Source organism: Ovis canadensis, chromosome 12 (genome assembly GCF_042477335.2).
Source record: "Ovis canadensis isolate MfBH-ARS-UI-01 breed Bighorn chromosome 12, ARS-UI_OviCan_v2, whole genome shotgun sequence".
NCBI classification, from domain to species: Eukaryota; Metazoa; Chordata; class Mammalia; order Artiodactyla; family Bovidae; genus Ovis; species Ovis canadensis.
In genome coordinates, this window is record NC_091256.1 from 41303367 (window position 1) to 41327253 (window position 23887).

General features: G+C 37.7%; 1 protein-coding gene and 1 long non-coding RNA gene across 2 annotated transcripts in view; one reads left to right on the forward strand and one right to left on the reverse strand.

Moving 5' to 3' along the window:
* Positions 1 to 1748, forward strand: part of LOC138416027 (uncharacterized) — a 36031-nt gene extending 34283 nt beyond the window's left edge. Inside the window, exon 3 of the long non-coding RNA XR_011247482.1 lies at positions 1567 to 1748. This is a non-coding gene — a long non-coding RNA (uncharacterized lncRNA). The remainder of the gene's footprint in view (positions 1 to 1566) is intronic.
* Positions 1 to 23887, reverse strand: part of CNST (consortin, connexin sorting protein) — an 89190-nt gene that overhangs the window by 50619 nt on the left and 14684 nt on the right. The window contains exon 2 of the mRNA XM_069544684.1: positions 6418 to 6846. Coding sequence (XP_069400785.1) covers positions 6418 to 6796 — 379 coding nt within the window. The 5' untranslated portion in view covers positions 6797 to 6846. The remainder of the gene's footprint in view (positions 1 to 6417; positions 6847 to 23887) is intronic.

Here is a 23887-nt window from a genome sequence, read left to right on the forward strand (position 1 = left end):
TCAGAAAATGTTCAAGAACTTTTGTTTTTAAAACTCAGCAAGCTGCAATCAAATTAAATATGTCCACGACAGTGAATTTGGAATTCGATGAATTGTTATTTGGTGATTTTTTTATATGTAACGTAAAACTTAACATTTTAACCCTTTTGAACTGTGCGATACAGTGACACTACATTCACAATGTTGTACAACTATCACCACTTACCATTTGCAGAACTTTTCATCACCCAAACAAAAACTCTGTACCCATTAAACACGAACTCCCCATTCCCCTCCTGCTTTACATCTGGAATCCTCTGTGGATGAAAAATGTTGCCTGCCATATCAGTAAACAAAGAATGTTGCGGCCATCACGTCATTAGCCCCTGCAGCTGCCCAGCTGCTAAGCCCTGAGAGAACTCAGGATGGACACAAACAAGCTGCCAGCCATTGATACTAGCCACTGCAGCCTCTCCCCAATGGTGCATCCTGAGGGGATTTAGGATGGGAAAAAGCAAGATACAGGCCCTAGATAATCATAATGCATATCAAAGGAATGATTTCAGTGAATCCAGACTTTCACATCTTCCTATACATAGAAAGGCACTAAATTCATTAACTTGAGTTTTATTTAACGTTTTCTAGTTTCCTTTAACGGTAATTTTTCATCTTGTTTTTGTTGCAAAAATTGCTCTTTTTCCCAGTTTTTACCTTACCTCTTGGGAACAGTCTCTCTGGAAAAAGGTTGATTCCTGGGTTTAAATCCTCAGAACATCTGCCAAATTAAACAATCTCTCTTCTAGGCTGTCCTTTTTTTTCAGGTCAGCAGCTCTAGTCCACTTTCTGCCTCCATGAATTTGCCTAGACCAAGTACCCCGTGGAAGCAGAGCCACAGTGTTTGTCTTTTTGTGTCCGGCTTGTGTCACTCAGCACAATGTCTTCAAGATTCATCCACGTGGCAGCATGTATCAGATTATTACTCCTTTTAAGGCTGAACAATGTTTCCATATATATTTTTTTTTTTCTTCATATATTTTATCAATGGACATTCTGGGGTGTTACCACCTTTTGGTTCCTTTGAATAATGCTGCCCTGAACACTGGTGTACAGCTATCTGAGGCATTTTCAACTACTCTGGGTATATATCTAGAAGCAGAATTGGTGGATTTAATGATAATTCTATGTTTAACTTTTCAAGGGAATTACCAAACTGTCTTCCTGGAGCTCTATAGAATTTAAACTCCTCCACCAACGTATCTTCATGAGGCTGCAACAGTTATGTTTCCCCTCCCCTCATCTCTAAGACAAAAATAATATTACTTTCCAAAGATTGAGGTGATGTTTCTTAATCTACAGTATGTACACCTCAAAGTTCCTATCATACAAAAATATTATACAGTAGTATTCTTCAGAGCATTTTAATTTAAATCCATGCCTTGGGACATAGTTTACGGATTCTTTTTCCTGCTTGCTGAAATCTGCTGTTGAATCCCCTTAAGTGAAATTTTCATTTCAATCACTGTATTCTTAAGTTCCAGAATTTTGGCTTCACTTCTATTAATAATTACTAAATTTTATATACAACAGATGTGAAAAAGGACTTCAAGAAATGAACTTCATGAAACTCCAAGGGAATTTAATAAATGCATGCCCATGAGAGCTCCCACAGGCTGTCAGAGAAAAAAAAAAAATTCCACCTGCCATATCAGTAAACACAGGATGTTGCAGCCATCAAGCCATCGTGCCATCACATTACAGCTGCCCAGAAGGTGAACCCTGAGGGAACTTGGGATAAAAACTGGATGCCCACTATCCAGTAGTCAGCCACCGCAGCCACCCCAATGAGGTACATGGAGTCAGGACAAGAAAGCACAGGATACTGGTCCCAGAGAGCTGAGATGCACGTCAAATGGATAATTTCAGCAAGCCCTTGCATCTTCCCATTTGTAGAAAAGCACTAAATTCCTTAACTTGAGATGTCTTTTTTTCTTTAATTAACAGTGATCTTGTAATATTCCCACTACCTGGCCTTTGTTGCGAAAACTCCTATATATCTTGGCTCCTCCCTTACCTATTTGGAGCAGTTCTGTAGAGCTGTATGAGAGGCTGCATCCTGGGCTTAAGTTCTCAGTTTTGTCTGTCAAAGAAAGTATGATTCTCAACCTTTAGGCTGTGATTCTTTTTAGTTGACAAAGATAATTATCCTATCAGACAACAATTCAATTTTGAAAACTGTGCTACTACTTGGAGGGTCTCCTAAGTGCTTGGGTTCACCCTATTATGTCTTTAATTTAATCCTTAGCCATTAATTTATAAGGACCTAGGTTGAGAGGATTCAGGTTGCTTACCTTAGGTCACAGGGCAGTTTGACTGTGGCCTGAGATCTTAACCACAGCGCTGTGCTGCTCCCTCTAAAGGCAGAGGCTGCCACCTGAGGGCATAGCAGGAGAATGCGTTGCCTGGAGCAGCCGGTAATTACGCTATAATTACACAAGATAACCCTCTGACCCCAGGTCAGGTCAGAAAGGAGCCGACTCATTTTTCAACCTTATCTCTCATAATACTAGTATGTAGTGTTAAGAAAAAGGAAGGGATATTTCCTTTTAACTACTTAAATGTGTTAAGCTAACAACTGAAGATATTTAAACGCTGAGCACTCTTCTGTTTTCACAGCACTAACTTGAACCTTTGAAAGAGGAAATTTTGGAAGGAAAAAGGAACAAAGCACAGCAAACTTAGCATACAAACTGCATACTCACATATTGAAATTTATTTCTGATTCATTTCCCAAATTCACGGCCAAGATAGGCATCAGCATACACAGGCGATTTGAGGAATTTTACTTATGCAATGGTTCTAAGAATCATAACATGAAATCACAGCAATGAAGACATGTTTTTTCAATGTCACTATAATGAAGGAAAGACATAAAAATAGCCACAACTTTATTTTATGACACAGGAGCCTTGGTGGGCTACAGTTCATAGGGTAGCAAAGAGTCAGCCACAACTGAACGACTGAAGACATGAAAATTACTATTAATATTTCATGACTTTTGGGGAATGGGACTCAAACAAGGCTGAAAGACCACTCCTTTCACTACCTAAATCACCTATGTTTTAAGCGTTTTAGTAGGAATGTGCCATCATATCAGACTCTGACATAAACATATTTAAAAGAATATCCTTATTTTCTTCTCAGATGCCATGAAGGACACTTATCTTGAGAGGGATGAACAGCACTTCTTTCAGCTTGCTTGCTTTGCTGAGCTCCCAAAGAAGCAGAACTTCAGAAAATTTAATGAGCCACACGAAGCCACAGTCTGGTTCTATAAGCTTACCTTATTATTTAAGCACCTCGGTATCCAGCCAGACTGTCTTACACTCAGAAACCATTATTTCCTTTCTCCTTTCATAGAAAAGGGTCACTTAGGGCACACAACTGTCTTGAGTAACCTAAACTCAATACTTAGATTTTATATATAGCAGATCTGAAAAAGTACTTCAAGAAATGAACTTCATGAAACTCCAAGGTATTTTAACAAATGAATGCCCATGAGAGCTCCTATAGGCTGTTTCAGGGCAGAGTAAATGGAATGACTGTTAATAGGTACGGGGTTTCTTTCTGTGGTAATGAAAATAAACTAAACTGTCTAAAACTGACCATGGTAATGACTGCATGGCTTTCTGAATATACTAAAAATCACTGAATTGTATACTTTATTATATGAGTGAATTATATGGTATGTGAATTATATCTCAATTAAGCTGTTAAAAATTTATTGATTTTAACTATAATTCAATAAAAAATGAAAAATATATTGATTTTCACTTGTTCTTAGGATATTTACTTAAAACTCCACCAGATTTAACCACAGGGAAAATTTGATGGAATGCAGCTTGAAACCCTGTTTAGTTGACTATATCAAGGGGATTCCATTCTCCTAACGAAAAAAAAATTCTCGTAATATAATGACAACTGGATTTTCCTGGGGACAAGTTCCAGGTTTTAGCATGTTTACAGAAATGTAGCCTCCAGATAACCAGTAAATAAAGATGTCTCCTAATACTACTACTCCAATTTTTTTTCCCTTAGTACTAGCTACTGGATACATGAAAAATTACTACAAATTAAGCATAATGTGTGTATGTGTGCTAAGTCACTTCAGTCGTGTCTGTTGAGCCCCTGTGGACTGTAGCCTGCTGGCTCCTCTGTCCATGGGATTCTAAAGGCGAGAATACTGAAGTGGGCTGCTATGCCCTCCTCCAGGGGATCTTCCCGACGCAGCCATTGAACCTACGTCTCTTAGGCCTCCTGCCCTGGCAGCTGGGTTCTTTACCACTAGCACCACCTGTAAGCATAATAGTAAATAAATTCACCTTTATGTTTGTTTCCAAAAAACAACTGTTGAGAGGGCACCCAGCTATAAAAAACTTACTTCTGGTTTGGGATTGAACATCATGTTCTATATGTCTTTCAAATCACATTTGAGAAGCTATTCTATTATTAGAAAAGTACTTATCTGCAAAACTGTGAGACTTTATTTACGTAGGATCTAGGAATCAAATAGTGAAAAGAGTAAATATGCTCATGTCTAGATCTCTAACTATAAACTCTCTGCCTTTTTAATTCTAACATGCAGAATGGATTGGCAAAACGTAAGATGGAAGAAATGTTTGCAGAGGGCTTTTGCAGTACTCCAGTTACAGATGATGTTTAAAAACAAAAATGTACCAATGTATTGCTTACACATGAAAAACTCAACAGATACACTAGAGAGGAATTACCAAATTTTAATTGAGTTTAGACTGTACCATCTCGATTCAGAAATCTGAGAAATTCACAGCTCAAAAAGGAATTTTATAGATATATGGAGATGAACACCATCATTACACAGATGTGGAAACTAAAATACAGAATGGTTAAGATTCACCAAGTGACCAACAACCAGAAGTAATGAGATTTGAACTTAGGTTTTACAACTCATAATTCAGTTTTCTTACACTCTTAAACTCATTTTATTGAAGGTATATAAAATAATTTAAAAAATAATCTGTATAAAAAGTGTCCCTAAGTTTTGTAAATCATATATTTCAAATGCATTAGGAATACTAATTCTACACATATCTGCTCACGGGATAATAAGTACTAAATAACTTGAAATTATATAATCACTCTTAGGGTAACTGGAATAAGATCATGGAAGAAATAAAAGGAGCCATCAGTCTTGAAGCTATGACTGATTGTTACACATATGCAACTAGGTCTCAGTTCTTAAAAGCATCGCAAGGTCACATCAGAAAGGAACAAATAACTTTTGACTTATGTTTACAGAGTGAATCAATTTACATACAAATAGCGCTGTGTATATCATCGGTTTACACTTAGGTCTTTTAAGAAAATGCTTTCAAATCTCTCATCAGAATTTTTTTTGCTTTACGTCTACTAAGAAAAAGCAAAGAAAAAGGGATCCATTAATTGGAAAGCCAAATGATGAGTTACAGTAAAAAGTTGTCAAATTGCCCTACTGAATAAACAAGGATTTGTAGAAACTGAAAAGTTTCATATTTTACTCCAAATAAACAAATACAAATAAAAAAACAGGATATGGATAGACTGACCATATTTCTCAATCAGCCAAAGAAGTAGAAGAGGGCAGATGAGACACTCCATTTTGTTCTCCAGAGCCTCACACAGGCCATAGGTGTAGGTAAAGTGCTGCTACACTAAGGTGGCCCAGACTAAGGTGTCCAGAACTCTCTAGACCCACATGGTTCTGATCAAAAAATGACCAGAGGCTGCCTTTTCGCAAGGGTGCCTTATGACTCAGGCAAAAAAAGTCCATAGCTCCAAATTTTAACTGCTAAATTATATGCCAGATGAAAAATACTCTGTAACCAAAGTAACATAAAGCTAGATGTCTTACTCAACATTGTTATATGATGTATATTAATATACATTAATGAAGTGAGATGTAAAGATCCAAAAAAGCTGTGTAAGACTGGACTAGCCCATAAACTCACTGGTTAGAAATCAAAGCCAAAGTGACAATGGAAGGAAATTTTTAATGCTGAAATTGGTAGAAAAGGGTCTAACAGATATAGGAAAAGGCTATATATATATATATATACATATATACATACATTAAAAGCATCTAGGGAGAAGACATCTACAAAAAATGCCACCTTCAACACATTTATTATAGAATACTGGGAATAGCCATAAAGTGGTTAAATACTTCATGGCACACCCATACAATGAACACTATAGACACATGTCACATACATGGCATACCACACAGCTGTGGTTTGTATGTGCTATCACAGAACTAGCTCTGGAACATATTAAGAGAAGAAAAGCAAGAAGCAGGACAATACACACAGTATGGGATGGGAAGACTGTTTATTCTTAGTTAAAAATAATAATTAAAAAAAATACCTTGTGGTATCTTCTTTACAGTGCCTCTTTTGCCTCTTGAACTTCTGCTTCCAGGTATCTTGTGGTCCTTTCTCAAGAGGGCCTGCCCGTCTTTGGGGCTTTCACAAGAAATGTTTTCTGAGTCCTCACTTGCAGCCACCTCACAGCTTGGTGTGCAGCTTTCATTATTGTTCAGACTGTCCTGCTCCAACACTTCAGGTTTGCCCATTGCACTGTCACCGCTGGTCAGAAGCTCAAGCCCATCCCCATCAAGTTGATTTTCATTTTCATCTGATGCAGAAGGCAAGCATGTTACTATACTTTCCACGCCGTCACCAGGATGACATCCATCTTGCGGTTCTATCTGCAGATTATATGCAGGAGTTTCGCTGTCATCCATTAGAGCATCTTTTGTTGAACCATTTAAGTTTCATTAAAGTCCTTGAATGTCTACAATGACAAAAAGAAAAATCTAGTTCATTTTTTGAACTTTGGATTTTCAGTGACCTTTCATTTTCCTCTTCTCCTGGATTGTTTTACTGTAAACATAGAAGAGACAGAAATGACGAAGGCTCACTCCTATTTCTACTTTTCTCACAACCCTACCTCACCTTAGCCGGTTCCTGCTTTAATACAATGGCTCTAAATCCTGGGTGCATGTTTATTACCTGTGGAGCTTGTCAAATTTCTACTGTAGACCTATGAAATCAAAATTTCTGAGGACTAAGCCTAAATACTGATGTATTTTTTGAAGTTCTCAAGATATTCTAATGGTGCAACATGCTGGAACCACCTCCTTGATGAAAGACATTATTATTTAAATAAGGTTGTCTGCTAAAACCAATCATTCATCTTATCCCTGGACACTTAATAGACAAGTGTAAGTGTAAGTCCTTATATGGCCAAGCAGCAGCAATATATACAAATGAAAACATTTAAGGATAGTTTTAAAATAAATTTTTAAAAAAGTATATGGGGGAAAATTCAGGTAGCATATATTCTCATTACATAGTTTACTTTCTAAAAATAAGCCCTGAAAAGTACTGTAGAATTGTCAGCAAATTTCTTTTATTCAATTAAAAAAAAGAGAGAACCATGATTAACTCTAGACTACTCAGTTTAGACTTGGAAAAAATGTAAATCTACTCCAAGAATTCTTCTAACATTTTAAAGACATACAAAACAGACTTTAAGCCATTAAGACTTTAAGACTGTATCAGTCATGTTTTTTCCCCTTCTTCTCATCCAAAAGTATATGATATTTTAAGAAAAATGATGCCACCCAGATTTAGGTATTTTATGCTTGCCAAGTTTTGCTTTGGGTTTGAATCAAATATAATTCAGCAATTTTGAGAAAAACACAGTGATAAGAATTTTGTAAATTCTTCAAATTAATAAAGAGAAATGCTATTTGCTCTTTAGAAACAGTAAATATACACAGTAAATAAGTATCATATTTAAGTAAAGTAATTAAAAAAAAAACAGGAAACAAAGTATAAAACAAAACTGAGCCCTACACTGACTGTATCACATGCTTTCAATTATCTTACAACTGGAATATTTTATCTGATTCAGAATAAAAGTACTGCTTATCAAATATAAGAAATATCTAAATCTGGCTGGTATCATTTTCCTTAAAATATATACTATATTTCTTCATTAACAGACACATAATGTAAAAAGTAAAATGATTTAACTTGACTAAGAATGACTTAGTTTAGACCTAAAATGAATTCAAACTAGAGTATAATTTTTAATTGAAAAGTGATTAATAAAGTATTTTCAGGATCTCTATCATGAGAAAATTCTAATTCTAATAAGAGCTTAAAAGTGTATGTGGCTAATATGGTGTTCCATGATGGATGAAGAGATAAGCAAAATGTAATATATTTATACAACAGAATGTTATTCAACAGTAAAAAGGAATAAAGTTCTGATACATGTTACATCATGGATAAACGTTAAAAATAATAAGCCGACACAAAAGGATAAATACTATATGATTTCACTTATATGTAATACTCATAATAGGCAAATGCATAGAGATAGAAACTAGATTACAGGGTCTGAGGGCAAGGGAGGAAGTTACAGCTTAATGGTTACAGAGATTTTGCTTAGAATGATGGATAAGATCTGGAAAGAGATAGTGGGGACAGTTACACAACAGTGCCACTGAACCGCATACTTAAAAACGGTTAAAATGGCATATTTTTGGTCATATATTTTTACCACAATAAAAGTAAAAATAGTGAAAAATTTATGTGGCTATGTAAGAGAAATGTCAGTTCTTAAAACTGTCAACAGCCTCAGCTGTTTTCTAATGTAAACAATCAAGTTATTTTCTGGCATGTATCTGCAGTTGAAAGCATAAAGGTTTTATTTTTATCTGAAAGAGACACAGAGATTTCTTGCCAAGGTGGAAGGCAGAAAGCGATCTAGAGAGCCCCAAATAATAACAGTCACCTCTTGCTGAGTCTCTTTCATGTGTTAGAAGCTGTGCCAGGCACGTCATGTATCTTATTTTTAATCCTCCAAACAAGCCTCCATGGAGGTATTCATACTGTGTTTGAGATGAAGACTCTGGGGCTCGAAAAGGCAAAAATATCTTGATTAAAATCATATTTATTCCTAGATAAGCGGAACTGAATCTGAAACCAGGTCTTCCTGATTTGAATCCTGTGAGTTCAGCATAATGTCTGAGAACAGAGGCAGACCAAGGCTCAATTTCTGGCTCTGCCATTTAACAAACTGTGTATGTGACCTTAGGCAAATTACCTAGCATCTCCAAGCTTTAATTTTCTCTTTGTAAGAGTAAAGAACTGTAATACCTACCTCGAAGAGTCATTTGTGAGGCTTAGATGACATGGCAGGTAAAGCATGTAACCTGCCCACAGTACCTGGCCCACAGTAAATGTTCAAGAAAGTCAGCCATAAATACTGCCCCCCAAACTCACAGATGGGCATAACAGGTTTATTCAAGTGGCTTAAGGTTCAGAAACAGAGCTTTTCTAAACCTCCTGAAAATTATTTATTGTGATCCTGTGTGGATCACAATAAACTGTGGAAAATTCTGAGAGAGATGGGAATACCAGACCACCTGACCTGCCTCTTGAGAAATCTGCATGCAGGTCAGGAAGCAACAGTTAGAACTGGACATGTAACAACAGACTGGTTCCAAATAGGAAAAGGAGTACGTCAAGGCTGTATATTGTCACCTTGCTTATTTAACTTATATGCAGAGTACATTATGAGAAACGCTGGGCTGGAAGAAGCACAAGCTGGAATCAAGATTGCCGGGAGAAATATCAATAACCTCAGATACGCAGATGACACCACCCTTATGGCAGAAAGTGAAGAGAAACTAAAAAGCCTCTTGATGAAAATGAAAGAGGAGAGTGAAAAAGTTGGCTTAAAGCTCAACATTCAGAAAACGAAGATCATGGCATCTGGTCCCATCACTTCATGGGAAATAGATGGGGAAACAGTGGAAACAGTGTCAGACTTTATTTTGGGGGGCTCCAAAATCACTGCAGATGGTGACTGCAGCCATGAAATTAAAAGACACTTACTCCTTGGAAGGAAAGTTATGACCAACCTCGACAGCATATTCAAAATCAGAGACATTACTTTGCCGACTAAGGTCCGTCTAGTCAAGGCTATGGTTTTTCCTGTGGTCATGTATGGATGTGAGAGTTGGACTGCGAAGAAGGCTGAGCACTGAAGAATTGATGCTTTTGAACTGTGGTGTTGGAGAAGACTCTTGAGAGTCTCCTGGACTGCAAGGACATCCAACCAGTCCATTCTGAAGGAGATCAGCCCTGGGATTTCTTTGGAAGGAATGATGCTAAAGCTGACACTCCAGTACTTTGGCCACCTCATGAGAAGAGTTGACTCACTGGAAAAGACTCTGATGCTGGGAGGGATTGGGGGTAGGAGGAGAAGGGGACGACAGAGGATGAGATGGCTGGATGGCATCACTGACTCAATGGCCGTGAGTCTGAGTGAACTCCGGGAGTTGGTGACGGACAGGGAGGCCTGGCGTGCTGCGATTCATGGGGTCGCAGAGTTGGACACGACTGAGCGACTGCACTGAACTGAATAACAGACTAACACTAAGCAGCATCATTTGAGAATGCTAAGTATTAATTTACGATAGGGATATCTCAGCAAGTTCCTGGAACTTTTAACTATCTCTTCTATATACCATTTCAGATGATAAAGATATCTAGAAATTAGTGATTAAGGCTCCCTGGTGAGTATAAAATTACAAATCACATTTTGCAACTTTATCGAGCATCATGTGCCAGTTAAACTGTTCAGACCAACACTCTAATCTTGTCAAAGGTCAGCTAATAAGTTTAGAAATAGAACATGAAATGCTTGTGATCCTGAGGCTGCATTCATTAATTATGCTCTATGGACAGTGGGGCGAAAGCAAGTCAATATTTCACTCCAGCTGTGGTATACCTCAGAGAAGACTCTCACCCTACAATAGAGGACACACTTCTAACAACCAAGAAGCTCAAGTTCCTGGAAGTTCTCTCTTTCCCTGGGAACTGCTGGATTCACACAATATACAATTTCTTATCTAGCCCACCTTCTTCTGCTGAGAACTTAAAAAAAAAGAAAAGACGTATATACTAATATACTATTTATGTTAAATATCTGTTACCAGTAAAGTATGTCTTATTTCTTTGGGCTTAAAGACATTTTGCCTCCTATTATTTTGTGATGATGTAATTAGTTGAATACTCAAAAGCCCACTTTGTAAACTATTTTCTAATACTAACACTTTTAAGTATGAATGTCCTGTAATTATCATTAGACACTGACCAATTCTTTGTGGCTTGGCACAGAAGTCACTCCATTTGTCTTCCCTGACTTCTACTTTCTGTAAGATATAGTGTATACCTCTACAGCATTCATGCACAGAGTTTCTCCCAAATACAGTTTTCTGCAGTGTATATATGTACATACGTATATGTGAAGGAGTACGGCACTTACTTCCTACAGTTTCCCTCTGAAAAGCAGAAAGGCACACGGATTCCTATATACTCCTCTGCCCATACTCTGAGAGGTAAAGGAACCTATTACATAATATTTGGCTTCTAGCTTCATTTTTAACAAATTTCATTTGGAACACTTTAAGCAGTAGGATAATATTCTTAATGGGATTTCAAATTAGTACAGTCCTACTGCTTTTAGAAACAGTTATAAATTAAAGTGTTATTTTTGTCTCTTCTTCCTCCTCTCCCCTTTCCCTCAATGCTACACTGACAGCATTTCAAAAAGTCGATATTCAAGTACACCTGTACTGCACTATATAAAAGCATTTAGCCAAGAGAAAATCATAGCAAGAAGCCTCAGTTAACACACAGTACTTTAAAATATGCCCTAATATTATACTGGCTTTCCTAGTGGCTTAGTGGTAAAGAATCCGCTTGCCAATGAAGGAGATGCGGGTTCAACCCCAGGTTGGGAAGATCCCCTGGAGAAGGAAATGGTAACCCACTCCAGTATTCTTGCCTGGGAAATCCCATAGACAGAGGAGACTGGCGGGCTACAGTCCGTGGGGTCGCTAAAGAGTTGGACACGACTTAGCGACTAACAACAACATTGGGAGTTAGAAGCACAGTTGAAATGGCAATCTAAGTCATTCGCTGTCTCTAAATTCTATGTCTATTATGTAAGAGCCCCTATGACTGCATCGATTCTCACAAAAGAAACAGTGACACAGTACAGTGACTGCACAGCACGACTCGGGCATAGTTTTTGCCAGTTTTTGCCTTTTTAAAGCATGATAGTAAGTGCTGCCCAAGTTTTAAGCCTCTTGTGGCAAAAGAGCATACCAAATATGTACACTGCATAAAAGTTATTTGACATGTTGACTCCATGCTGAAGAATTTTAAGCAAACTATTTGTGAGGCTTACATAAAACTTGAAAAAAAAAAACAAACTCTGAGGAAGCAGCTTTAAATAAATAGACTAACAAACAAATCTACATTTTGTCAAAAAAAAAAAAAAATCTTGCTCCCAGGTATGATTTGACTTCATTTTTTTTTTTTACTATCTGAATCACCAGGGAAGCCCCTGACTTCCTTTTTTTTTTTTTAACTTGAATTTATTTGACTTCACTTTTTGATATATCTTAATGGATTATCTGGTAAGACTAAATATCAAGTGTCACTAAAATTAAAACATTAATTCATAGGAATGGTTAAATACATAACATTATTCAATTTTTTAATTAAAATGCTTTAAGAAGATTTTGAGTGCCATTTTTCTGTAATTCATGTAAATGAGGCCTAAACACTACACTTTTACCTTTGCAAGAAGCCAAGATTCTTCTTAAAAATTAAGATGCAACCCCAAGTTTAAATTTGATGACTTACAGTCAAACCAAAATTTAGAAGACAAATCACCAAATCAATAACATATTCTATTAACCATAAATTAAAATCTGCCTCCTCATAATAACTCAGAATTGAGTAAGAAGTTCACTACAATCCTACGTTGTGTCTATGAAGGTAACTACATATGACTTTATGTTTTGCCATCTTACTCACTTGAGGTGTTCTAATACCACTTATACCTCATTACTAAACCTACAGTTCTCTGTGACTAATGTTTTGTTTAGACATATGTACCGGTAGGAAATATTTACTATATCAGCAATCAAAAGCATGCCCCAGAAAAACAATTCTCAAAAATTCTGCAGCCCCAAATTAACAATTCATTTTTTTCATTTGAGATCATGTACCTACGATCACGTACATACAAAACACACACTAAAAAATTAAGAAACTGAAGCAAGGGTTAGACTACACACACACATGAAGCACTCTGATACACTCTCCATTCTGTACAATACTATTTCTTATTTTCTTTAAATGCTACTCAAGGTCCACTAGGCAGATTTCATAACCCACTAATGAGCACCAATCACAGCAATAAGGCAGTTTCTAGGAAACAACAGAATCTCAACCTGAAGACCACAAACTGAGCACTAGATAAGTTTGCAATTATCTCCACAGCTTTTCTGAAAATGACGCAGACCATATGACACTCAGACATAAACTTCACTTAAAATGTTATCTCTGTAATATCCATAAAATAGTTTTTGCTAATTTATATCATTCCCTTCACATTAAAATTTAGCTAAAATAATATGCTTGATTCAGGGTCCTTTAGTTGACATTTTCAGTTGTTAGCTATATTCTGTACCTATGTTAACCAATGGTAGCCACTAACTACATATGGCTCCTGAGTACTTCAAGTATGAACAGTGAAACTAAAGAACTCAATTTTTACTTTAATTTTAATTTAAATTCTAAAACAGTTGTTGATTCAATTACTGAAAAAATTATGGATGTTTGGAATAAACTGGGTACATGAATCTGCTTTTTCACCTAAATTCTAGTAAGATGCTTGGTTCCAAATAGGGAAAGGAGTACATCAAGGCTGTATATTGTCACCCTGCTTATTTAACTTATATGCAGAGTACATCATGAGAAACGCTGGGCTGGATGAAGCACAAGCTGGCATCAAGACTGCTGGGAGAAATATCAATAACCTCAGATATGCAGATGACATTACCCTTATGGCAGGAAGTGAAGAAGAACTAAAGAGCCTCTTGATGAAACTGAAAGACGAGAGTGAAAAGGCTGGCTTAAAAATCAACATTCAGAAAACTAAGATCATGGCATCTGGTCCCATCACTTCATGGCAAACAGACGGGGAAACAGTGGCAGACTTTATTTTTTTGGGCTCCAAAATCACTGCAGATGGTGATTGCAGCTATGAAATTAAAAGATGCTTGCTCCTTGGAAGAAAAGTTATGACCAACCTAGACAGCATATTAAAAAGCAAAGACATTACTTTGCCAACAAAGGTTTACCTAGTCAAAGATATAGTTTTTCCAATAGTCATGTACGGATGTGAGAGTTGGACTATAAAGAAAGTTGATGCTAAAGAATTGATGGTTTTGAACAGCGGTGTTGGAGAAGACTCTTGAGAGTCCCTTGGACAGCAAGGAGATCCACCAGTCCATCCTAAAGGAAATCAGTCCTGAATATTCACTGGAAGGACTGATGGTGAAGCTGAAACTCCAATACTTTGGCCATCTGATGAGAAGAATTGACTCATTTGAGAAGACCCTGATGCTGGGCAAGACTGAAGGCAGGAGAAGGGGACGACAGAGGTTGATATGGTTGGATGGCATCACCAACTCAATGGACATGAGTTTGAGTAAACTCTGGGAGCTGGTGATGGACAGGGAGGCCTGGCGTGCTGCAGTCCATGGGGTCGCAGAGTTGGACATGACAGAGTGACTGAACTGAACTAAAGATGCGTGCATAGTAATCTTCCTAAATAATTTCTATATGATAATATGTACAAAGGTAAGCTAGACTGTTTTACTTAATAAGAATAAAAAGCTCTATCTCACAATAAGGAATTTACTCCTAATAAATTGAAAAGTCATAGAAAACTTAGGTCTTAAGAAGGAAGATAAAAATATAACAAAAGACATAGATGCAAAAAACTACGTATAAAATGGATACACAACAAGGTCTTACTGTATAGCACAGGGAACTATATTTAATATCCTGGGATAAACCATAACAGAAAAGAATACAAAAAAAGAATGTATATATGTGTATAACTAAGCCATTCTGCTGTATAGAAAAATTAACACACTGTAAATCAACTATATGTCAATTAAAAAATAAATTAATAATAAAAACACAACAAATTATATAACAGGTTATTTACCAGCTGAGCCACAAGGGAAGCCCAAGAATACTGGAGTGGGTAGCCTATCCCTTCTCCAGCAGATCTTCCTGACCTAGGAATCGAACAGGGGTCTCTTGCATTGCAGGTGGATTCTCACCCACTGGGCTAGCAGGGAAGCCCAAATGAAAGCACAAGTGGCTCAGTCGTGTCTGACTCTTTGCGACCCCATGGACTATAGAGTCCATGGAATTCTCCAGGCCAAAATACTGGAGTTGGGTAGCTATTCCCTTCTCCAGGGGTTCTTCCCAACTCAGGGATCGAATCCTGGTCTCTTGCATTGCAGCCGGATGCTTTACCGTCTGAGCTACCAAGGAAACCCAAGAATACTGGGGTAGGTAACCTATCCCTTCTCCAGAGGATCTTCCTGACCCAGGAATTGAACTGGGGTCTCCTGCATTGCAGGCAGATTCTTTACCAGCTGAGCTACCAGAGAAGCCCTATGTAACACAATGAAAAGAATATAAAAAGAAAGTCAAGAAAAACAAATGCTAGATTAGTGTAAAATGTGAAGGTAATGATTCTGAGAGATATTTTATTTATGCATAGACGGTATTCTTGCAATAACCTAGAGGGTGGGATGGGGATGGAGATGGGAGGGAGGTTCAAGAGAAAGGGGATATATGTATACCTATGGCTGACTCATGTTGAGATTTGGCAAAAACAAAATTTTGTAAAGCAATTATCCTTCAATTAAAAACTAAATCAAGAAAAGAAAAAAATTACTATTTGATGTACATTAGATTTCCTTACTGTATGACCTACATCACTGACTCTTCTAATTTCTCTTTATATTTTTGTATTGAAATTGGGGGCTGAATTCCCAATCAAACTTCACGTATCATCCAGTGAACTACTTCTTTCTCCAACTGTATAAAATTTGTTGCTTAATTTGTTTGCTCAGTTTATTTTTCTGATTTTTATTTTTAGAAGTCATACCATACTACTTAAAATATCTTTAACTTTTTGACAGCACCATTTTCCTTTTTATCCCATTTTATTAATTTTATTAAAATATTTTAATTATATAGTTATAAAGAAAATACTCATTCTTAGGAATCTGAATCTACTGTTTGTTGTTTCTATCGACTGTTAATCCTGGAGAATTATTCTGTGATTTTGAACAAGCTGCTCTGTAGGGTCTTGCATAGGCAGATTTAAGGATCACCTCTTCCAGACTGCTTTAGCTTTTGCCAGGTATCCCTGGTTATGTTACCAGCCAGGGCCCATTATTGCATTAATTCTTAACTGAGGAAAGCATTAATATAAACCTCAAACTTCAGAGTTAATAGACTCATGATTACAAACAAAAAGAAGCCACTTTCCAACAGAGTATCAGGGCACAGACAGAAAAACTCCTCATCTCTTTGCTACTAGGCAGACGCCCCCTTCCCCTAAATCTATCACTGGAGAACTGAGGTCTTCAGGGTCCTGGCTGTGTGTGCAGCTCTCAGTTCCCAGGCCCTGTTCAGGTTCCTTGGCCTGGACTTAAGGCCTCCTTTTCTGTCCCAATGTGGCAGTTAAAATCCAAGTCTACTGAATAATTGTCCCTATTCTCTTGTGCTAGAACAGCTGCTGATTATACGTGATTATTTATCAATATTTAATGAATGCCAGGTATTACACTAACACTTTACGTTATCTTATTTTATTTCATTCTCATGGAAATCCTTCTATTTTTCATTTCATTCTCATGGAAACATAAAGGGAAATTAGTAACTTGCTTAAAGTTTATATAGCAAGAAAGAAGCAGGACTGAGATTTGAACCGAGATCTATGTGAATCTGGAATATGCCCTGTTAATTACCATACACTGCCACTTTTAAAAACATCTTTCTAGTGCCTAGGCTAGTGCTAGATGCAAAGAAACCACTCAAGAATTGTCTGTTGAATGAACATTCTCCTTCAGTGTGTAAGCTTGGTATTGGAAATCCTGAGAACAATTAAGTATTTAGTAGATTTTTAATAGTAGAGTTGGACTGTGAAGAAGGCTGAGCACCGAAGAATTGATGCTTTTCAACTGTGGTGTTGGAGAAGACTCTTGAGAGTCCCTTGGACTGCAAGGAGATCCAATCAGTCCATTCTGAAGGAGATCAGCCCTGGGATTTCTTTGGAAGGAATAATGCTAAAGTGGAAATTCCAGTACTTTGGCCACCTCATGTGAAGAGTTGATTCATTGGAAAAGACTCTGATGCTGGAAGGGATTAGGGGCAGGAGGAGAAGGGGACGACAGACGATGTGATGGCTGGATGGCATCACTGACTCGATGCACGTGAGTCTGAGTGAACTCCGGGAGTTGGTGATGGACAGGGAGGCCTGGCGTGCTGCGATTCATGGGGTCCCAAAGAGTTGGACACAACTGAGCGACTGAACTGAGATTTTTAATGTGCTTAGTTGCTCAGTTGTATGCCACTCTTTGCGACCCCATGGGAGTGCAGCCTGCCAGGCTCCTCTGTCCATGGGGATTCTCCAGGCAAGAATACTGGAGTGGGTTGCCATGCCCTCCTCCAGCAGATCTTCCCAACCCAGGGATCAAATGCAGGTCTCCCACACTGCAGGCAGATTCTTTACCAACTGAGCCACCAGGGAAGCCCAAGTATAAAACAGTGGGTAGATTACAGGATATCACCCAAACTACTGAGTAGAAATAATGTTGGATGGCACTTCCAGCTATGATCTATACTTGAATCACAATATTAAAATGTTTGATAGACTAATTATGAAATTCTAATGATAGCAAGATGCATGATATTGTGATGAATAATTGTTACCATTTGTCATCACTATCGAGACAGAATGCTTCCTTGAGAAGAACTTACAGGCTAGTGGAGAGCACATGTGTATAACGTACAGTCAGACATAATGAATAAATACTTAACAGAAAAAGAGAAAACTAGGGGAAAAAAAAGTTAACCAGGGATCTGTAAATTCATAGGATGATAAGTGACCATTTCCTGATAACATCAATTGACTCCAAAAATTGAGGTGGGAACTATTTGTATATTAAAACAGATGTTATGAAGCATAATTTAAAAAAAACATAAAATTCCAAAAATATTTAGGTTCAAATACATGCCTTCATAGAATGATTATACTTATTGTGAGGAATAACCGTAACAACAGTGTGAGAATAAAAGCAAATACTCATATGGTACTTACTCTGTGCTCTGTATATACTGATTCATTAAGCCTCACAACAATCCTCTTAGGTAGTTATTATTAGCACCTCTATTTTATGGGTGAGCAAGACAAAGCACTGATAGGTTAAGTACTTATCAGGTCAAACAGCTGTCAGAATTGTAACTTAAACCTAAGCTAACAGGCTCCAGAGTCTGTGCTGCCTCTGATGACAACACACAAGGTAGAATCTGAGCTAAGCTGCTGAAGATGAAAAGTTGGGACAAATTAGGAGGAGGAAAGGAAATTGTAATATAATTTACAATAAATATAATACAAATTTATTCTTTGTCCTTAGAGAAGTCCAGTCATAGATGGAGACAGCTTACACTGGATCTATGCTAAAACATTTACAAAGACCTTTTTTTTTAAACGAAGTAAACACTGTATTTATTAAAAGTACCTAGTGTAGTCTTTTAGGCATCAAGGACTGGTTCATGGAAGACAACTTTTCCATGGATGGGGGCGAGGGGGTTGGTTTCAGGATGAATCAAGTACATTTACTGTGCACTGAATTTCTATTATTACACTGTGATACATCATGAAATGATTATACAGCTCACCATAATATGAATCAGGGGAGCCCTGAGCTGGTTTTCCTGCAACTAGATGGTCCCACCTGGGGCTGACGGGAGACAGGGACACCTGAACTGTGTTGCTTATGTCCACTCTACTCTGTGATTTTGTTTTGGTTACTGTCCCTGCAGAAAACTCTGCTTCACAAAAACAGGATGGTGGAAATATAACCAGGCTTTTCAGGGCTTTTGTGGAAATCTCAGGATATTCTGCCTTGACTTTGATCTAGAACGTGTGAAGATTTGAAGATGACTTAAACCTACTTTTAAGGCCACCATCATTTGCGATCTCAAGTAGCTGATCCTCTTCTACAGTGGACAAAACTGATTCACCTGGCATCCATTCCTTCCCAGTCCAGGGGTCTTTTGTGGTAGAGGAGTAATGCTCAAACTCTTTTGAAAGCTGAGACAGAATAGCCAGGACATGGAAACAACCTAGATGTCCATCAGCAGATGAATGGATAAGCTGTGGTACATATACACAATGGAGTATTACTCAGCCGTTAAAAAGAGTTCATTTGAATCAGTTCTGATGAGATGGATGAAACTGGAGCCGATTATACAGAGTGAAGTAAGCCAGAAAGAAAAACACCGATACAGTATACTAACAGATATATATGGAATTTAGAAAGATGGCAATGACAACCCTGTATGCAAGACAGCAAAAGAGACACAGATGTGTATAACGGACTTTTGGACTCAGAGGGAGAGGGAGAGGGTGGGATGATTTGGGAGAATGGCATTCTAACATGTATACCATCAGGCAAGAATTGAATCGCCAGTCTATGTCTGACGCAGGATACAGCAGGCTTGGGGCTGGTGCATGGGAATGACCCACAGAGATGTTATGGGGAGGGAGGTGGGAGGGGGGTTCATGTTTGGGAACGCATGTAAGAATTAAAGATTTTAAAATTTAAAAAAAAAAAAAAAAGCTGAGACAGGTGATAATGCATCCAGTTGGGAGAAAGAAAGCCCTGGCTCAATCTCTTTCAAAATCTCTTTAAATGTTCAAAATATCAAAAATTCCAATTGTTCACTCATCGCTCCCATAATTAGAGTCTGGCTTCGAATGCAGCCACTGTATCTGCTGACTTGAACACCGCTGTCGTTCTCCCCTGAAGTGACAGAGTGAGTTCTTTGAGCAGGCTATGTCACACAAGTAATCAAGTTTTGCCACCCATTCTGTGTCACTGAAATATACTGCCAGTGGTGACTGTTCTTCTAAAAGAAATCTTTGGAGTGGCTCCTGTAACTCAAAAACTCTGGCCAGTGATCTTCCTTTATAAAGACACCTCACTTTTGTGTGTAAGAGAAGACGTGTGTGCTCTTGTGTCCATCTCACTGAGCTGTGCTAAGAGACGTGAATTAAGGGCATGTACTTAAATGTGATCATTTTAATCACACCCTGCAAAACGCTGTTATGTTCAGGTGACATTTTTCAGCTAACTAGCATTTCTGCATGGATGACACAGTGCATAGACTCACATTCAGAAGCAACCTCTTGGTGACCTGAGTAGTGTAACCAGAAAGTTTTAGTCATGGCAGCAGCTCTGTCTGTATGGAATGACCAATTCATGTATCACCAATTTCCTGATATGTAATCATTCAAAGACTTGAATAGTTCTGCAGCTGTGGTGTTGGCTGGCAACAAAGGTGCACGTAACATATCCTCATGTACAGCCTCCTGAAAAATATTTGCACAAAAACAAGCATTGTTGCCTTGTCGTCAACATCAGTAGACTTGTCAACCTGGATTGTGTACCACAGTGACTCATTAATCCTCTGGTAATTATGCCTCGATATCCTCTGCTATTTCATCAGTTTGTCTAGTTATGGTGCTAGCCAAAGGAGGAACACGTGCCATCTTGTGAATGGCAGTCTCTTCTAAAAGTTCATGACAAATGTCCTAAGCAGCAAGCAGATCAACTCTTCACCAACAGGAAAGGGCTTCTTAGCTTCAGTAATGCAGTTAGCCACTAAGAATGATGCTCTCAGTGCAGACACGTTTGATGAAGTGGTGGCCTTCAATAATTGCTTCTGTTCATGTTCACACTTTTTCCTTTGGAAAATCTCCAAAGGCTTGTCCTTTAATGCAGGGTGCTTTGTCTCCATGTGGCAAAGCAGTTGTGAAGGTTTCATGACTTCATTGGATAGTCAGTCGCCACGTATTATAAAAAGCAGGCTTGGAGAATGTGAATCACTTGTTGCCATGAACCCATAACTTAAGTAGGACTCTTGGTATTTTCTTTAAAATGCAGCTTTCTTTTTGTTGGCAATCTTAGAGTCTTCTGCTGTCTCATCATTGGGTCTTTCCCCCTTTTCAAAGAAGCTCTCCAGCAACATTTGTTTTTCACTCATTTTGGTGAAGGTTATATTGTGGGCTTCCCAAAACTGTGTGAGACAAGTGTGCAGTGTGGGAAAAAGAAATGGATGGAAGTGGTATACAAAATAAAGGGTGGACCACACATGGACTAAAATAAGTGTTGGATTCTGACTTAGAGCCTGCTACCAGATGTGGCTTAATTGTCACTTGCCACTTACTCACTGATAAGAGTTTTGATGAGCCTGCAAACGATTTATTGTGGTCTCTGCAGTTAACCTCTTTGCTAATGAATCTGTATCTGCAGTCACTCCCCAGCGCTAGCATCACCGCCTCAGCTCCACTTCAGATCATCAGGCATTAGATTCTCATAGGGAGTTCATAACCTAGATCCCTCACATGCACATTCTCAGTAGGGTTCTCATTCCTATGAGAATCTAATTACAGGAGGTGGAGCTCAGACAATAACGTGGGCGATGGGATGTGGCTGTAAATACAGATGAAGCTTTTTACTCACCCACTCACCTCCTGGTGTATGGCCTGATTCCTAATAGGGTTGGGGACCCCCATCTAGTGGATGCTGCCTCAAATTTGCTTATTTATTGCTTTAGGGCTTTTTCACAAGCTATTCCAATGCAAGTATATTATTTCCCAAGGTAGAATCCAAGTGCCTGAAGTAAGAGAATGTGTTACTTCTTTTGTAACACCATAGCAAAGCCTGAGGCACATAATAGGTGCTAAATAATGATTGTTCAGTTGAACTAAAACACTAACGTCTCTTTTCACTACCTCTTACCTAAGGAAATAAACTTAGGAAAAATGGTTACATCACTCAATATTTAAACTTTATTTAAAAAAAAAGACCCCACAAATATTATCTGGTAGGAAACAGAAATAGAGGGGAAACTCTAAAAGAGCACTTTTGTCATTGAAAGATTAAATATAAAAGGCAATTCAGCAAATCTGAAAAAAAAGAAGCAGCATGAATTAGAACAAAAAGCAAAGATTCAATTAAATGGGTCCACTCTTACTGTCTTATCCAGAAAATTTTGAGTCTGTAATTACAAATCCTTCATTTTATGCTATGTAAATTAAAGGATAAGGTTTAACTATTCAAAGAACATAGAAGAATTGTTTTAAGTTCCTTTCAAATATAGAGATAAGACAAACGGAACTAGACCAAGGTCAAATTTATTTTACTCTAGAATTTCCTTTTTATTCAACAACAATTTTTACTTGAAAGTTTCATCTTCTCACATTCTTGACTGCATTTCTCCACTAAAGAAAAACATAAAAGATATTTCCATGCTCATTTAAAAGACAAAATGAAACCTAAGAAATAAATGGAATAGAACTGGTTCCAATAAAAATTATGACCACTCTTACTGAAATTAAGAAAATATATTATTTTACTAACAGGGCTCTCCTGAAATTTTAAAAGTAAAAGGCTAAAATAATAGAGTAATCTCAGAGGTCCAAGTGAAAGTAGCAATAAATATAGTCTGAGAATTTGAATGATGGGTATAAAACAGTGGATGAATTACAGGATATCACCCTGACTACTACTGAGTTTCCTTGGCCAAAGTTAGTTCAGTCAGACCCAGAAGAATGGCCAGAAGGTCTAGAAAGAGAATTAAAATAAGGAGGTAAAAGTAGGAGAGGGAAGAGGCTATGGGGCGGGAGAAGGGGGGTACAACAAAGTCATAATAATAGTGAGACAGGATTACTGCTTACATTTGTATTTCATAAGAAATGCCAATTGTTAAGATGTTTTAACCACAAAAACATTTGCACCTGAATCATTTTAGTACATGTTCTTTTAGTACTAAAAGGAAGATGTCCAACTTAGCAATATTTAAAAAAACCTACAACTTTGCTATGATCCATCAACAACAGAGGGTAGGATAGCTTCTAAAAAGCTAAGAATTGAATTAAGAGAATTCTCTGGTGGCCAGTGGTTAGGACTCCTCGCTCTCATTGCTGAGAGGGCTGGTTCAGTGTGACCAGAAAAAAAAAAAAAAAAACCCAAAATCAATATTTTACGGAAGAAGTGTTACTATATTTGCTCCATATTAGAACAAGACTTCCAAAGGTTTGCACTCTGGCCCAAGCTTGAATTTTGAAGGCCAAGTTTCCATGGCTCCCAGAAGGCAAAGTTAAAACCCTTTATTAACACCTACTGAGAGCCAACTAATTATCTAACACCAGGCTCAGTGCAGTGTACACTGCGGGTGGAGCAGGGTGGAGCGGGGTGAACAGGAGCATAGGACAAAAAGAACTGAGGTGTAATTTGTGTCCAAAAGTGCTCTATCTGAGGTGACAAAGCATATATGAAAGAAAGAAATTACAGGAGAAGGCAATAATAATTGAGAATAAGTCAAAAGAAAAAAGTGATAAAAGCATATGAGAAAAAAAATTAGGCTATAAATACTGAAATCTGAATTCTAACCAAGCCCTAAAGTTGTTTGAAAAGCTTCAGCAAGAAACCCCTCTAAGCCTTCATTTCTTCAGCAATAAAATCATAGGCCCTTTTAATTCTAACTATTTATGCCATTATTCCTCTTGAATGGCTATTAAAAGAAATAATTATGGTAGTCCTTATGAACTGACAAATTACTTTTACTTAAAA